The 17,736-nt window shown below is 40.5% G+C and overlaps 1 protein-coding gene across 9 annotated transcripts in view; it reads left to right on the top strand.

The window, feature by feature from the left end:
* ECT2 (epithelial cell transforming 2) overlaps positions 1–17,736 on the top strand; it is a 103,532-nt gene that overhangs the window by 422 nt on the left and 85,374 nt on the right. For 5 of the 9 annotated variants that reach the window (XR_004540686.1, XR_004540689.1, XR_004540690.1 and 2 more), the window contains exons 1-8: positions 8–235; positions 1,227–1,371; positions 1,684–1,763; positions 1,854–1,946; positions 4,370–4,552; positions 9,602–9,691; positions 13,638–13,745; positions 16,860–16,933. Coding sequence is in view for 3 of the 9 variants with exons in the window: in XM_033959290.1 (XP_033815181.1) it covers positions 233–235; positions 1,227–1,371; positions 1,684–1,763; positions 1,854–1,946; positions 4,370–4,552; positions 9,602–9,691; positions 13,638–13,745; positions 16,860–16,933 (776 nt within the window). In the remaining 6 variants the exon portion in view is untranslated. Of the gene's footprint in view, positions 1–7; positions 236–659; positions 781–1,226; positions 1,372–1,683; positions 1,764–1,853; positions 1,947–4,369; positions 4,553–9,601; positions 9,692–13,637; positions 13,746–16,859; positions 16,934–17,736 lie in introns of those variants that run through there. The other 4 variants (XM_033959293.1, XR_004540691.1, XR_004540688.1 and 1 more) reach the window with 4 other exon arrangements.

The following is a 17,736-nucleotide window of genomic DNA, read 5'->3' on the forward strand; positions in this document are numbered from 1 at the left end:
ATTATTTTCTTGTTTTCGTTCTGGGTGGATTTACTAAACATGTATAAGAGAAGTATCGCTTCAGTTTGCGTTTCCCCCCCCCCCCTAAAGCCCGCATGTGTCCCTTCCTCCCCTTAAAAAGAAAGGGAGGAGCTACTCGCTACAGAAATATAACGGCTATTAAAGGGCTACACCCAGCATTCGAGTTCTGTAAAGCAAAACCAGCTACTGGTCTGATAGGATCCAAGAAACGATGGTAAATAAGTCAGGTTCTCATTAATGCATGCCAGGAAAGATCTGGGCTGGACGCATTTATAGTGTTCCTATGCATTTCTTCTCTAGACCAGGTTGGAAAGCTGTTACTGTATTGCTAATTTCTATCGCTCTACTAGATATTGGCAGCACTGTATATCAAAACATAAGAAAGAGCCCTTGCTCAAAAGAGCTTACAATCTAGTCCAGAGAAACTGAACAAGAAGGTGCATCAATAGGCTGCTCAGCTGGGGGAATTACAGAGGAAATGATGACAGAGATTGGTGCTTAGCAGGTGGTTGGAGTTTGGAATTAAAAATATATTTAAAGACATGGCCTTTGAGTGTGGATTTGAATACTGCCAGAGAGGAGCAGGCAGTTTGTTGCAGGCATTATTGTGGTGCTATTGTTCTTATGTGCTGCTGTTCTTTTTTAAAAAAAAAAAAAAAGTTTAAATGTTGTGAAACAATATCTGAGAATGGTTAGTGTAGTGAAATGATATCCTGTAGATCTGAGTTCAGTTCCTTTTGCAGTGACCTGTGACCCTGGGTAAGTCATCTAATTCTTTGTTGCTCCAAGTACAAAAAAACACAAATTGTGAGTCCGCTAGGGATAGAGAAAGTACCTGCATATAATGTGTACTGGTAGTATTTACTTAGGACTAAGAAGCAAGAAGCCAGGTAAATCCTAATGCTTTATCTGTTTAACCAGTGGGAGCTATCCTTGATACAAAGAATAATGATTTAGGCTGGGAAAGGTAATAAACAGATCAGTCAGTCCTGCCTACCCTGCTTCATTATCCTGTAAAAAAAAACCCCAAAAAACTAGAAAGAATGCTTCTTTGTTGATGGAGGAGAATAATTTTAGTTTAAGGTTGCCTCATTTTAATACACTTAAGAAAAGGCCTTAATTGTCATTCCATTAAAAAAATCTCAACAACACTTTTTAAATATGTATTGTATTTTTTGGGTCATGCTGGTCTTTTATTCTTACAGTTGCTTGCATCCTTAATGACTGACAACAGTATGTTGACATCTGGCGCAGGGATGAGTCTCCTTGCAGACATTTCAGTTCTTGACTCTAAAATAGCTGAAACCTCCAAGGAAAACGTATTTATTGGGTCTGCTTCAGATAATGATGGTAACAGTAAAGCATGTTTTTCTTTGTATGTATGTCTGGCCTATAATATAACAAGTTGTTTTTTTTTGTACCCAAGTGTGTTTGAAATAGTGTAGACATACCTGTATGTAAACCACTTTAAGTGTGGTTGCCTAAATACAAAAAGGCAGTATGCAAGTCCAAGTCCCTTTCCATACCCCTAGTTTCTATGAATGACTATGTCAAATTGTAATTCTTGTTGAAGTATGCTTTTGTTACTCCTTTATAGTTTCAGCATTTTACTTCCTTAGTGTAAGAATTAATAGGGAACATCTTTTATTCTTCCCTTAATAGAGGAAATGCCCCAAATTGAAACCAGAGTGATTTTGGTTAAAGAAGCTGGGAATAATGAGGCACTTCTAAAAGCATTGGAGGTATGTCATCCTATTAGAGTGAAACATTTTGCTTCACACTTTTTTAGAGTTTGTTTTTTTAATTCTATACATAATCTTCCTTTTTCACAGACAATTAAAATAATGGAAGTCCCTGTTATAAAGATAAAGGAAAATATTCCTGGAAAATCAAGTGAAAAATTTGTAAAAAGTATTATAAACATGGTATGTCGGTTGGCTACACATACCTGCATGTAGCATGTTACACCTGATCACAAGAATGTCGGTGCACAACTAACATTGGGACTGTGTGTCTTTACATAAACTGTATTGGAAATAATTTATGATTAAGGATATATTTTGTGATTTGCCTTTTAAACACAAACTCCATTTAGTTTAGGAACTAAGGTGCCCTTTTATTAAGCTGTGTTACTTGTGTTAAGTGCTCATTAGTTCCTAAAAATGGAGTACCATAGGATGTGCTCAGGCACCCTGTGGTAAGTCTAAAATGTGCATGTGCTAATTGTGCCCTAAAAAAATGCTTCAAACTTTTTTTTGTTTGAGGGGGGCATGTCATGAGTGGAGAGTATAGGCGTTGAGTACATCTCCATTACTGCATGAGCCCTTACCACCACCCTTTTTGTAGAAGGGACTTTTTCAGTAATTGGAGCAATGCGATAATGGCAAAATTAGTGCATGGCCATTAATACAAAAAATAGCAAATAGGCCAATTTTACAGTACGCTAAATATGGCCTTACTGTGTAGGAAAGACCTGCATAAGGGCATGCTAAGGGCATGTTTTGCTGCAGCTTGGTAAAACAAACAAAATCTCCTAAATTTGAAGTACCATATTTGCATTTCATGGGCCTTTTATATAAAGGCTTATTCACATTCTGCTATTTTGATGTGATAGAAGATTACACTATTTTCTTAAGAGTAACTATAACAATATCTCTAGACCTATTGATTTTTCTTTTGGGTCTAAATTTTATGCTGCTATATAAATAGAGCGAGAAAGAGTAACATGAGGGTGAATCAAAAATTAAAGGCAGTTGTTAAATTATGTGATAACCAGAACAGAGCTAGCAAAATGCAACGTATGTACTTGTACGTTGCCTGTTGGATAGTTCATCCACGTACAGTGCAGTGCTTGACTTTTAGTCGTGTGGTAGCTATGAGGTTAGAAACATGGACGCTTCGTTCCAAGATTGAAGAAAACGATGCGTTTTCTTTGGGCAGAGGGAATGAAACCTGTGGAAATTTACCATCTGATATTGATTCAGTATTGACATAGCACCGTGAATCAGCGAAAGTTCATGAGTGGGTAAAAAGGTTTAAAGCGGGAAGAACAGGTTCAACTGACTGTCGTTTTTCTGGTCGCCCATCAACATCATGCATACAAGAGCATATTGACAGGACGGTTGCCTTGAATAGAGAAGACCGACAGATAATGGTGTCTGTTGGCTGCCGATTTGGATATTGGCTACGAATTTGCATTTGCCATAATGCATGATGGCTTGGGATGCAGGAAAGTCTGCACACGATGGATTCCCAAACAGCTTACTGATCTGCACAAGCAACAGCATGTGGAAGTTGCAACTCAGTTCCTGAGACAGTATGAAGAAGATCCAAGTATTCTAGAGAGAATTGTCACTGGCAATATGACATAGGTGCATCACTGCGACCTTGAGAGCAAAAGACAAAGCACGATGAAGTAAAGGATCCAGTGTTCACCTGGCTTCAGGATAAGTTGAGAAACTTCTTCCTTGCAGAAGCTAGTTGGAACAGTCCAACAAATGCGTCATCTTGCATGTGTGGAAAAGAGAGATGTTTAATTACTTTTTAAAGCAATTAAATGTATTTTGCCTTTACCTTTTGGTTTACCCACATGTGCTTTGATTTGCCTTGGACATGTCTAAATTGTTAAAAGCAATGAAATAATGGAAATTGAATGATTATATGCTATAATTGAGTTAAGATTGGGAGTCTTATCATTTCATGGGGCAATCCTGAATAGGCAGACCCCAATTCCACAAAGTTGGAATAGTTATACTCGAGCCTCTGAAATGCATCTTTAGCTAACGCATTACAATTTAAGAACTTGATGCAATAAATTCTATTTTAGCTAAATCAATTTATTTTTGTTTGCCCAGAACACTTTTGATAAACTGAAGCTTTGAGCTTATTAAAATGTATGCAGTCCCACAAAGGGATTTGTCCGAAAAGTCTAACATAGCCAAGTGGAGCAAAAGATTTGGAGTTTACAACTAAATTTTTACTTGACTGTATAATTTATCACATAACTAGCTACATTTTTAAAAATCTATCAAGTTGGTTAATATTTTTTACCCAAAATTCTTATTTTTGGAAACTATAAATTGGATCCAGATTTTTAATTTCAACAATTTAAAACAAACAAACAAAGTTGTAAGTCCATATTTATAGAAGTGCCAGCTTTGGGGTATTGGTTTAAATATCAATCAGTTTTGGTTACTAATCATCTAACTCACCTGGGTGCATAAGGTTTAATGCATTTTGACAATGTGTAAATAGTGGTGTGACTATGGAGGAATGTTTTACTTGTGCCTGATTAAAAAAAAAAAAAAAAAATGAATTAACTTGTATGTTATTGTGAACATATATTAAGGACATTAAAGTGCCCTACATGAAAGCAGAATCTGTGGAAGAATTTAGAGATGTTGATTGCCCAGAATTCGAAACTGTGTTCGTGGTATCGGATTTTCAGAATGAAAACTATAAGTACTTGCATAAAACTGAATACAGAGTACTTGGACCTCCCATAGTACTTTCCTGTGCACAGAAAGGAGAGGTATGTACTGTTTCACATGAGATCTGAAATGGCAGCGCAGGGTAATTTTAATTATATGCTTTTAGCTTCTGCCAATTTTTCTTCAGTAAGGTTAGAAGCCGTTGGATGAGTGCAGAGGCCAGAAAAATTTAATAGCATAATAAAAGGTTTTTAGTGAGCTTTGTCAATAAATTAGTATGCTAAAATAGGAATACATTTCCTTTCTAAATTATTCTAATACAGCCACCACACCTTTTCACTAAATCATTGCTAAATGTATTTATCTTGAAAATGAGAGGAGAGATGCTGCATAATTAGCTAGGTTCTTCTCGGGCACAGTAGGTGCTATATATCGTATATACTCAAATATAAACAGAGGTAACCTTTTCCCCCCAAAAAAGGAGGAAAAAAAAGGTTGACTCAAATATAAACCGGGGGGGGGGGGGGGGATATTCAAGTGTCCTACCCTGTCCTCCCTCCCTCCTGATGCCTTGCAGGTCTCACTGGCCCTTCCTTAAGACCTGTGGTCCAGTAGCTCTCCTCTGAACAGGAGGCTACCCCCTCCCCCCCCACCATTGTTGCCATTTAATTTGTAACTTCAGTCTTAATTTTGATAGCTTTACTGCCATACCTGTATGATGCCATTTCTGTACACCTATTGTTTTGGTTGTAAATTATAAAAATTCAACAGTGTGGACTTCATTTTCTAAAGCTTCAATACCCTGTATTGGTATTGTTAAAAATTCATTTTAAAACATAAAAGCTGTCTATTACTTTTAAATAAATTTTGGCATTTTTATTCCAGAAGAAATAAATGATTCCATTATTTAAGACAAAATAATGTAGTAAACTTACACAAAAATTGTGTAGCTTATGCTCAGAAATTAATTTGTGCCCCAAGTGACCATAAAGTTAGATACAGGTACCTATTTCCAGAGATGGGTAGTAACAAGTACTTATACTTTATTACAGTACTTAAAATGCAATTGGCAATACTTGTAATGAGTTAAATGTTTTTGCCATACTTGTAACTCTTTATAAGTAAGCTGTACTGTGTTACAAAGTACAAGTTTAAAAAAGTGTTGTATGTGTTTTTAAGTAGCATTTTCCAAGACCATATCTCTGGTTTTACTCCTTCGCCGTATGATGTCAGTCCTGGATAGCAGCTGATTGAGCCCAAAAATAGCTGGGTTGGGACTGGAAGTTCAGGACCTTTTAATCCACTGGATTCCAGAAACTGCACTATTCTTTTTCAAAAAGCGTTTACAGTAATTTACTTACCACAAAGGTTAGACTTTCTGGCCTGTAGTTCCATACCTCCACTTGTGGAGAAGGACCACATCTGCCCTTTTCCAATCCTAAAGTACTACTCACGACTCTAGAGAGGCAATGAAAAAGTCAGCCAGCAGGAGCCGCCAGTACTTCCTTAAGTTCCTCAGGTGGTCAGCAGAAAGTTCGTGAGCTGAAATAAAAGCAAACAAGATGTGGCTTCTTTTGCTGTTTTTTGTTAAATAACATTACAATAACTGCATGAATGATTTAAAGATGTGGCTACAGAAGTAGTTCAGACTATTTGTCCATTCAAATAAATATTAATGTCTACATATTGCCCCTAAAATTGACACACCCTGAAGCATGGGGGGCTGGCTGGAATAAAGATGGATGGAATGAGTGAGGGGCCTGGAGCATGTCAGGCTGCGTCTTGTTCCTCTGCTGTCTTAGTCCCTGCCACGTGGGCCATGCTGAAGCTGGTAAAGAGTGAAGGAGTGAGTGAGTGAGGGGTTTGTAGCATGGGAGGAAGGCTGTGAATGAGGCATGTAGGTGGCATTTATATGTTTTGTTTTATTGAATTGATCTGTGGAAGAAATATTGGATGCTCACAGGTCTACAATTAACCTTGATATTCCAGTGGAGATAATTGCTTAAAGAATTTGCAAGGATCACCACCTTGGGATATCTCCTCTTTCCAAACCAGGTAGAGTGTGTGCGCGCGCAACAGTGGAAGAGGGAAGGGGTATGTGTTTATCATTTGATCATGTAAAAAATAAACAGTGAGCAAAGGATTATAACACTCTGGTGTGAATGAAGATTAGTTAGAAACTGGTTTCTGGTTTTCCTCTGTGATTTAGGAGCAGGGGCCTATTCCAACAAAATTTCAGCATAGGCTCACAAATAACTTTAACGAGCTTGTTAAGAAGGTTTATGTATATATCAGCCTTGTAAAATACAGTGGTGCCTCGCATAACGGACGCCTCGCACAGCGAACGCTGCGCACAACGAACTTTATGTCTTGATCCGTACAACGAACTTCGTTTCACACAACGAAGTCGCCCGAGCTGCATCCTTCCGCGCAGGCACTGCGCTTAACTGCCCTCTCTCCGCCTGGTTCCCTCTTGCCCCCCCCCGACTCCCCGACACGATCGGGGCAAAAAGGAGCCCAAGCCCTCTTGCCCCGCCGATTCCCCAACTCCCCACACAATATCGGGCCAGGAGGGAGCCCAAGTCCTCCTGGCCACGGCGACCCCCTAACCCCACCCTGCACTACATTACGGGCAGGAGGGATCCCAGGCCCTCCTGCCCTCGACGCAAACCCCCCCCCTCCCCCCAACGACCGCCCCCCCCCAAGAACCTCCGACCGCCCCCCCAGCCGACCCGCGACCCCCCTGGCCGACCCCCACGACACCCCCAACCCCCTTCCCCGTACCTTTCTGTAGTTGGCCGGACAGACGGTAGCCAAACCCGCCTGTCCGGCAGGCAGCCAACGACGGAATGAGGCCGGATTGGCCCATCCGTCCCAAAGCTCCGCCTACTGGTGGGGCCTAAGGCGCCTGGGCCAATCAGAATAGGCCCGGGAGCCTTAGGTCCCTCCTGGGGGCGGGGCCTGAGGCACATGGGCCCAACCCGACCATGTGCCTCAGGCCCTGCCCCCAGGAGGGACCTAAGGCTCCCGGGCCTATTCTGATTGGCCCAGGCGCCTTAGGCCCCACCAGTAGGCGGAGCTTTGGGACGGATGGGCCAATCCGGCCTCATTCCGTCGATGGCTGCCTGCCAGACAGGCGGGTTTGGCTCCCGTCTGTTCGGCCAACTACAGAAAGGTACGGGGAAGGGGGTTGGGGGTGTCGTGGGGGTCGGCCAGGGGGGTCGCGGGTCGGCTGGGGGGGGCGGTCGGAGGTTCTTGGGGGGGGGCGGTCGTTGGGGGGAGGGGGGGTTTGCGTCGAGGGCAGGAGGGCCTGGGATCCCTCCTGCCCGTAATGTAGTGCAGGGTGGGGTTAGGGGGTCGCCGTGGCCAGGAGGACTTGGGCTCCCTCCTGGCCCGATATTGTCGGGGAGTTGGGGAATCGGCGGGGCAAGAGGGCTTGGGCTCCCTTTTGCCCCGATCGTGTCAGGGAGTCGGGGGGGCAAGAGGGCTTGAGCTCCCTTTTGCCCCGATCGTGTCGGGGAGTCGGGGGGGCAAGAGGGCTTGAGCTCCCTCTTGCCCCGATCGTGTCGGGGAGTCGGGGGGGCAAGAGGGCTTGAGCTCCCTCTTGCCCCGATCGTGTCGGGGAGTCGGGGGGGGCAAGAGGGCTTGAGCTCCCTCTTGCCCCGATCGTGTCGGGGAGTCGGGGGGGCAAGAGGGCTTGAGCTCCCTCTTGCCCCGATCGTGTCGGGGGTGCCAGGGACCACACGGAGTCACCCACCGTACCACCCGATTCGGGTAAGCGCAGGTATCGGTGGGTGGCTTATTTGCGGGGGGGTGCCTTATTTTACATTTTTTTCTAAAAAGGGGGGGCTGTCTTATTTGATGGCCCTGCCTTATCATCGGGGAAACACGGTAGAAAAAAAAAAAAAATGAACAGTTAAGTCCCAGTTTTTGCCGCTGAGACTCTGCCCTCTCTCACTGTAAAATTAGACTCTACTTAGTCTGTCTTTAAATTTAAAAAATGTGTGTTGTTTTAAAAAACAATTATGTTTTTAGATGTATCTAAATAAAAATAATAACCAAAAATTTATCTTTTTTTATGTCATCTTAGCATATTTTATGCTACAGAACGAATTATTTTTTTTAACATGTATTGTTATGGGAAAACACATTTCACACAACAAACGTTTCACATAACAAACTTGCTCCTGGAACGGATTAAGTTCGTTGTGTGAGGCACCACTTGTACTTGAATCTGTGTCTCTCCATTGCATCAGGAGTCTATAATCATAATACAGTATTGCATGTTAACCTACTAGATTCTGTGGTCCAACTTTTTAAGAATACTTTCTTACTTTGTAATTAAAAAGTAGCTTTAAGAACTCTACTTTTACTTGATATTATTATTAATTTTTTTGGTGGGGAGGGGGTGTTAAGGTTTTCTACTTCACTACTTTGAAGCCAGTACTTTTTACTTGCTTTTAAAAAGTAACAAACCCAGTTCAATCATTGACTTCACTATAGAACTGTTCTCTTGGTTTTCTATCAAAAAATGAAAAACGCAATCTGTAAAAGTGTTTTTTTTTCTTTCTTCTGTGTAATGTAATGTAATGTAATGTAATTTATTTCTTATATACCGCTACATCCGTTAGGTTCTAAGCGGTTTACAGAAAATATACATAATTGTGAATGACTAATCTGCAAAGTTATGAGTAAATTTGGAACATCCCATCAATAATAATAATAATTTATTCTTGTATACCGCCAAAGCCATAATAGTTTGAGGTGGTTTACAATGAGAAGTACTGGACAATCAGCGAAGAAAATGAAATACATAAAAGATAAAAGATTAAAAACAAACCACCTATGTTCTTCAGAGGCAGTTCCCTGACCATCTTAATTTATAATCTAAGAAATTCTGCAAAGCTTTGCCTATAGTCATCAATAAAAAAGCTGATCACAGACATAAACTAGTTTGCATTTTGGGGGTTTGGGGAACTATCAACGTGGGCTTTCGTTTAAAAGAGGGTTATTGTACTACCAACCCAACAAGATTTTGCTGCATAAAATTGGACCTATGGTAAAATTTCCTCCCCCTTCTATCTGTTAAAGATAACTTGTATGGTATGCTGTAGCATAAATTTAAAACTTTTTTTTTTCTTTTTTTGCAGCCTCTTCCCTTCACATGCCGCCCACTTTATTGTATAAGTATGCTGAATCTAGTTTTGTGCTTCACGGGCTTTAGAAGAAAAGAAGAATTGGTAAGATGTGAGAATTTTGAATCCTCAAGGAATCTAGCATATTTGTTGTAGATCAGTGGTCTCAAACTTGCGGCCCCGGAACCACATTTGGCCTGCCAGGTACTATTTTGTGGCCCAAGGTCTGTGCTAGTGCTGTCTGTACTAGTGCTTCCCACTCTTTGCAATGTCCTCCAGCTTCCCCCTCTTACCTTAAGATAATTACCGCAGCCTACAGAGAGAATTGCCGGTGCTGTAGTGATCCTGCCCCTGACGTCGGAGGAGGGGGGCGGGACCGCAGCAGAGGGAACGTGCTGCGGAGGCCAATTGCAGCCTGCAAGAAACACTACAGCACCGGCGATCCTCTGCAGGCTGTGGTAATTAGCTGAAACTAAGACGGAAGGCCAGGGGGGAAGCTGAGGGATGCAGTAAAGAAGGGGGAAACATGCAGGCCTTCAGGGGGGGAGGAGAGGAGGAAGATTTATAAACTGTAAAGAGTTTTACCTCAAGCAAAATTATCATTTCTTTAATAAGACATTAACTATTATTTTCTGCAGCCCTCCAGGTACCTACAAATCCAAAATGTGGCTCTGCAAAGGGTTTGAGTTTGAGACCGCTGTTGTAGATTGTGTATGTTGTAGCTAAATTGAAAGAACTGCAATTTAGTTTTCCTATTTTAGATTTGAAGCTATATGAAGCGGGCATGCCAAAAATTGAGGTGCCATTTCCCCTTAATGGATTTGGGTATCTAAATCTTATAACATTTAAGGGCCCTTTTACTAAGCTTTGTTGCGTGCACTTGAGGGCTTAACACAGTTTAAAATGGCATACTGTGGTAGTAGTACCTACTTGGGTAATTGTCAAATGTGCACACGCTAACCACGTGCTTAAAATTTTACTTTTTGTGGGGAGGAGCATGTTGGAGCGTTCTGTACGAAACGGCACAGGTTTACTGCATAAGCCCTTACCACCTACAAAATGGGTGGTAAGTGCTTGCATGGTGACTTTTTAAAAATGTCTATGTGCTAATAGTAATATTAGTGAATGGCTGTTTAATACAAAATGACCTCCAGAAAACTGGCCATTTTTACCGTGGCCCTAAAATGGCCTTAGCAAGCAGGAAAAGATCTTACGTGAGTAAACATGACAACCTAAAGGGTAACAAATCTCTGTGACCACATAGTATATGCTCAAGAGTTTTGAAAGAAAGCAAATGGAGCTGAATACTTTTTAGTAATCTGTATCTGACTGACTGACTAAATTCCAGCTAGTTCTGAAGTACTGTAGAAGTTGACTATAAGTACTGCAACATCACAATTTCAAAATGGTAGGGAAAATACTGGCCATGCACCGTAAATATGGTTTAATGAGAGAGAGCCAATATAGATTAGGATTAAAATATTTAGGAATTTGGATTAAAAATACGCTGGAAGACAAAATGAAAGAAAATGAAAAATCTTTGTTGCAGAAGGTAACAGAAATGTGTGAGCAATGGAACCCTTTACATCTTTCTTGGTGGGGGAGAGTTCAAACTATTAAGACGATGATATTGCCTGTGGTTTGTTATCAAATGAGTATGTTACCAGTTTTTTTAGAGGATCCTTTTATAAAAAGTTAAACAGTATCCTTACCAAATTTGTTTGGCTAGGTAAAACTCCTAGAATTGCCCTACTATCTTTACAAAAATCAATTAAAGAGGGTGGGGTAAATTTTCCAAATTTTTATAGGCATCATCAAGCCTATATTTTGCACCAGGGTATGTATTGGGTCCTCCCAGAACTCATAGATATTATCCCAGATTGGTTATAGTTGGAATGGCGACTCATGTTTCCTCTATGATTATGTCATGTTCTTAGTATTAAAATGCCCAGATTGTATAAAGAAAACAGAATATTTATGGATACATGGAAAACATTATGCTATATTAATAATTTAACATCTGATCCAATACAAAAGTCAACAAATCAGACTATATGGTTAAACTACAGGATTCAAATTGGCGGATTTAAGGTCATCTGGAAGCATTGGATGATAGCAGGGATACGTATTTTGGACAATGTTATTTCAAATGGTAAACTGCTTGAATTTTCATAATTGCAATATAAATATGGCCTTAATCGCAAAATTTTAGATGGTTGCAATTGAAGCAGGCCATTCAGGCGGGTTCCCTGAATGGAAAACCCTTAATCATTATAGTTTGGAATTCTTATGCTTTCAGGTGGACTTTCTGGGTCACTAGGCCGCACAGTGGAATAAATTGATAAGTGAATTAGTTTTTTAAAAAAAGCCTAAAATTGGTCTTATAGATATTTGGAGCATTGAGATTAAGCATCAGATTACTGCGTCTCAATGGCCACAGATTTGGTCTTGGAGAATGAGATCTACAGTCTCAGCATCTAAGAGACAAACTTGGATTTTTCTATTACATAGAGCTTTTTGGACCCCAGTTAGATTACAAAAGATGCTGGCACTGTAATCTCGAAGTAGGGACTCTAGATCATTTATTATTTTATTATCCCTTTATTTTAGCCTTTTGGAAATCTATTTGGGGGTCAAATAAATTGTTTACTGGAAAACCACATGGCATTATCTTATGATACAATTCTATTCGGAATATCAATGAGAACACAGTCAAATTTCATCTAACAATAACAAGCTTTTATTGATCATGACAGGAGTCACCATACAACAAATCACATTTAATTGGAAGAACTGGAATAGACTCAATTATTGCTTCTGGTGGAATTCATTATGTCACATCTATAAAATGGAAAGAGCAATTGCTATACAAAGAGGGAATTATAATAATTTTAATAAAATCTGGGGGCCATTGATAAGATATTGTAAGGAATAAATACCATTTTTCCATTATAAATGCAATAAGAAGGAAGGGTTGGGGGAGGGATTTTATAATTTTTATTAAATATTTAGATCAATAATAAAGAATATTGTATATGAGCTTTGAACGTATAGGTTATGGTTGAATTGGGAGGGAATATGATAGAGATTCAAGTGTTGTATTCAATTCAATTTAGCTGTTATCTATTGTTACACTTGTTGTAAGATGTAAAATGAATAAAGATTAAAAAAAAAAAAAAAGATTAAGATAGCTTTGCCTTACAGCAACTTAATGTGTGCTTGTTTTTTGGTTGGAGTGGATAAATATGGATAAAGGAAAGCAAGTTCATCATGTTTGGCTTTTCAGAAGGCTATTAACAGTCTCTCATGAGACACTCCTGAGGAAATTAAAAATTGATGCGATAAAGATCTTGACTGGGACTGCTACACCTTCTTCTTTTTTTTTTTTTTTTTATACACACCATATCAATAAAATGTAGAAAAGAACAGCAAGTTAGTGAATTGTTAGATGACTCCAGTATTCAAAAAATTTTAGGTCTTGAAAAATATTAACCTTTTCTGACGAGCTCAACAATATTCATTGGGGAAAACCCGACTGGAATACATCTCTTGAGGACTGGAGTTCCCTACCCCTGCTTTAAAGGCTTTGGAGAGAATTGTTGATGTCTTGAGGTTTATTTTTATTACTGTTACTTTTGTGGTTTTCTTTCTTTTTTTTTTTAAATTCAAGCTGCTGTTATATCCAATGGATACTGTCATATATCAAAGTAAGTTTCTCTATAATAGAGATTCAAATATGATGCAACCAATAGAACACAGTCCACGATTTAGATATTCCAAAACAGTATTGTTAAATAGCAGTTCTCATGGTTGATCTTGTTATTAAGCACAAAATAGTCTTCTGTGTGTTATGCAGTCTCGGTGCTTCTCAAACAGAGCATATAACTTCTGTCTGCAGGGAGGAACGTACACACTGCCTCCAGAGCTTGCATATTTTCAGCCATTTTGAAGGCAGGCAATCATGAATGTGTGCCTAATAGCCTTTCCTGCCATTTTTTCTGGATCTTATGCAAATGTTTTAACACTGTTTTATTCAAACACTATTCTTTAGATCTGCCTGGTGAACTTGGTACATCACATGGGAGGGACCATTAAGAGAGACTTCAGTTCAAAGGTTACACACCTCGTTGCTAACTCCTCACAAGGAGATAAATTCAGAGTATGTATTCCAAACAAATTTTATTTTATTGCATACTTTTATGATGGTACATCTATTCCCCCCACCAGCTATTGAAAGCTTATTTCAGTGTAAAAATATCTGAGATGTAATGTTCAGACTTGACATATGGCCCCTCCTTTAGCTACTCTGGCTTTTGCAATATCTCTATTGAATATCCATAAGAGATTCACTTCTAAAATATGCAGAAGTCTTTATGCATGTAAAAGGGGGGGGGGGGGAGCAAGGACAGTTAAAGCATCACTCTTAACCCTTTCAGGACCAAGGGACATATTTGTCCCATAACTTTAAAATCCTATAAATTTTGATTGGGATAGTCTACAGTTCTAAATTTGATATGTACGGATTCCATATGATACTGCCTTTATGTAAACAAACTGGTTCCGACATTCATTCATTAGCGTCGTTGCTAGATTGACGAGAAGATTCACTTGCCACACTGTCCATAAGCCAGAAGTGTGATTTTTTTTAAATAAAAATAATGATATTTCACAAAAAAAATCAATTTTTTGGCATCTGCAAGCCCTTTTTACCATAAAAATGTCGTCAAAACCACAAAAATTGGCCTACGATCCTTATGGTTCTGAAAGGGTTAAAATACCCCACAAGAACATTTTGGTTACTTGGGTCTATATCCAAACTGCACTGTGAATTGTATTGCTGCTTAATACAGATAGTTCCCGTTTTGCAAACGGAGTGGGGGGGTTCCTGTTCTACCTTTTGGTTTCCCAACGTGCCCCTCGCCTTTCCTCCTGAGTTCCAATACGACCCCCTCCCTCCCTCCATCCTGTGCCCCAAGTACATGCCTCCCTCCTGCGGGCGTTTACTTTCTGGCCGGCTTCCTCCTCCTTCCAGCCATAGTCGTTTCTCTGCACAAAGCAACGGGTTGGGGCTCCTATGTGCATCCCACAGCTGAGCTGGAAGCCTTCCCTCTGATGTTAGAGTGTTAAGGTGCTGGTTAATTGGAAAATGGGTGGGGGGTGGAAATAAGTCTTGTCTTTTATTCTATTAAGTTTATTGTGCTGTAATGTTAATATTATATGTAAATGCATCATCTCTTGTGCACAATTGAAGTTTTAAAAATGAATAAAGAATTTAGATGCTGGTAAAAGGGGATGAGGAAAGTGGTGCCAAAATCATCTACTTCTTTTGTCTCAAGAGGAACATGAGCATATCAGCTGAACTCTTTTGTCAATTGCTCTGTTTGGCTTCTTATGGTCCCTCACCTCCCAGCATGGGATGGTGAGTATTGTCACAATCTCATGTAATTGCTCTGTTCACTTAATGGGTTGCAGTGGCCCTAAGAGACATTTCAGTGCAAAAGAGACATGAGTCTTGACAAGTGGGTTTTTTCCCTTTACTCGTGAGGATTGCAGAAGGCATCTACATTTTTCGACTCATCTCCTTGTGTCACTGGGCAGTGTCTTAGCTCCTCAGTTTTTTCTTCTGTGAGTTGAGAAGGTGTCTTTCATCTGCTCTGTATCTGACTTATTTTTGTTTGTTTTTTTTTTTTCTGACTTTTGAGGCTTCTTGGCGCTACAGAGGTTCCCAGAGATCCTGCAACTGCTCTTCTGGGATAAGATACATCCTCTGTGTCAGAGGGCTGTAGATGAGGGAGGGGAAGGGGAGAAGGAAACCTTTTACAGGGAACATACCTAGCTTGCTTGCACTAGCTTTTAAGGCAGCTTGAGATTAGTTCCCCTGGGAGTGCAGCTTGCTGTTGATTTTTCAGGTGCTGGAGCACAGGCTGAGTGACCTTGTGTTGGTCCAAAGAACTGGTACTATTTGCATTCCACCTCCCCCTCTCCCCACCCCCCAAAAGATGTGGAAGAACTAGAGGGGTTAAGGGTTTCAGACACTGAGGGTCTGATTAAAAGGCAGCTTGAAGAGGCAAGCCCCTGGAGCAATTCATGTGCTTGTCTCAAGATGGAAAATTAATTTTATTTTCCAGATAATCTTTTTGTGTTAAACAACCTTAGCAGACGAGGAAAGCCTTCATTGAACGTGTCCATTTCTGGATGGATTCACATGGCTATTTCGTCTTTGTACATGGGCTGTGGTAAACTGCCACTGATTTCTTTGAAAGTGTATTCAACCAGAGGCATGACTTCTTCATGGGCAGAATACTGTGCAGTTCTGCCTGTGGAGATTTGTAGGGGAGCTACATGGTCCATCCTCCATACTTTTTACAAAGTTTTTCAGAGTGGATGTGGCCACACAGCTGGACATGCTCTCAGCAGGCTCATCTTTTCCGCCCCTTACTTGTGGGGAGGGAGGGGAGTGCTTTGGTACATCCCTCTTGTCAAGACTCGCATCTCTTTTGCACTGGAAGGAATGATTAGGTTCTTATCTCAATTTAATCTTCTTTTCAGTAGAAAGACAGGTGAATCGTGATGGCCCACCCTATCATATTGTTACATAGCCTGCTTTTTGTCTTAGCCATATACCGTATGTGTGTCTCCAGATGCTGGTCTGTAAGCTACCAGGAGAATATGAAGATGCTTACTGTTTGGTTCAATAAGTATGAAAAACTAGCAGTTAATTCTATAGACCAGGGGTAGGGAACTCCAGTCCTCGAGAGCCGTATTCCAGTCGGATTTTCAGGATTTCCCCAATGAATATGCATGAGATCTATTTGCATGCACTGCTTTCAATGCATATTCATTGGGGTAATCCTGAAAACCTGACTGGATTACGGCTCTCGAGGACCGGAGTTCCCTACCCCTGCTATAGACAAATCTTTAGGGGGTCTATAGGAATTGCATAAATGTTAGTGCTGGTTGTACTTGGTAGGTAGCTTGTTTGGTCCACCTTTTTATAAGCATTTTATAAATGTTGCAGAGCAGAAAATACTTGATTTGTCTCCTTATTTCTCCTTCTTGGAGGGGAGGGGAGGTTATCCATTGCTTTGGTATGAACTGAGGCAATGCCCAGTGACACAAGGAGGTGGATTGTGTATGGATGATGATGATTGTGTATGGATGATGCCTTCTGCAATCCTCGTGGGTGAAGGGGAAAAAATCCACTTGGCAAGATGCATGTCTTGTTTTCCATGGTAAAGATTATTGAGATAAGAACTTTTCTGCTTTTTTCTAGGTTGCAGTAAGCTTAGGAACACCTATTATGAAACCTGATTGGATTCTGAAGGCCTGGGAGAAGAGAGATGAACTGTAAGTGTTAAACCTTTTGTTTCTCTGAAGGGTTATTCTTTTCAGGGAAAAGGATAATGATAGTGTACTACTGTCCGCCTGACCAGGATGAATAGACATATGCTGAAATGCTAGCTTTAATAGATACTCAAGTGATATTGTATAAGTTTCACTGTTAATATATGTTGCACTTGTTAGATTAAAAAAAAAAAAAGAAATGTTAGCTTTCCTAATTTCCGATAACACAGTGGGTGACTTCAACTACCCCAATATTGAATGGGTAAATGTAACATCAGGGAGATAAAGCAGTCCTTGATTTCGTCAAGGAATTTTATGGAGCAGCTAGTTCAGGATCCAATGAGAGATGAAACAATTCTAGACCTAGTTCTTAGTGGAGTGCATGAATTGGTGTAGGAGGTAATTGTGCTGGGGCAGCTTGATAAGTGATTATAACATGATCAGATTTTATGTAATCCCTGGAATAAATTCACACAGGAAATCCAATAAGACAGCATTTAACTTTAAAAAAGGAGACTGATAACATGACCATCTATCATAATAAAACCCTAAGCGTGCATGTGCACTTCAAACGCCGTGATCCCTGCCTCTGTGATCCGTGCTTCCGTGGTGCTGCATACGCAGTAGGACCCTGCAGCGGTTTCTCTGTCGTCCTCCGTTCTCATGTGCATACGTGCCAATGGCTTTACCCTCCCACACCCCAGCCAGCCTGTGCCTCGATGAATGGCGCACAGACAGGGACTAGTGGCGTTTTGAGAGTGGTAGAGAACTTGAAAGCTCTTCCGGAGTCGTTAAAGGGGAAAACA

The sequence above is a fragment of the Geotrypetes seraphini genome, chromosome 9 (genome assembly GCF_902459505.1).
Source record: "Geotrypetes seraphini chromosome 9, aGeoSer1.1, whole genome shotgun sequence".
In the NCBI taxonomy this organism is placed as follows: Eukaryota; Metazoa; Chordata; class Amphibia; order Gymnophiona; family Dermophiidae; genus Geotrypetes; species Geotrypetes seraphini.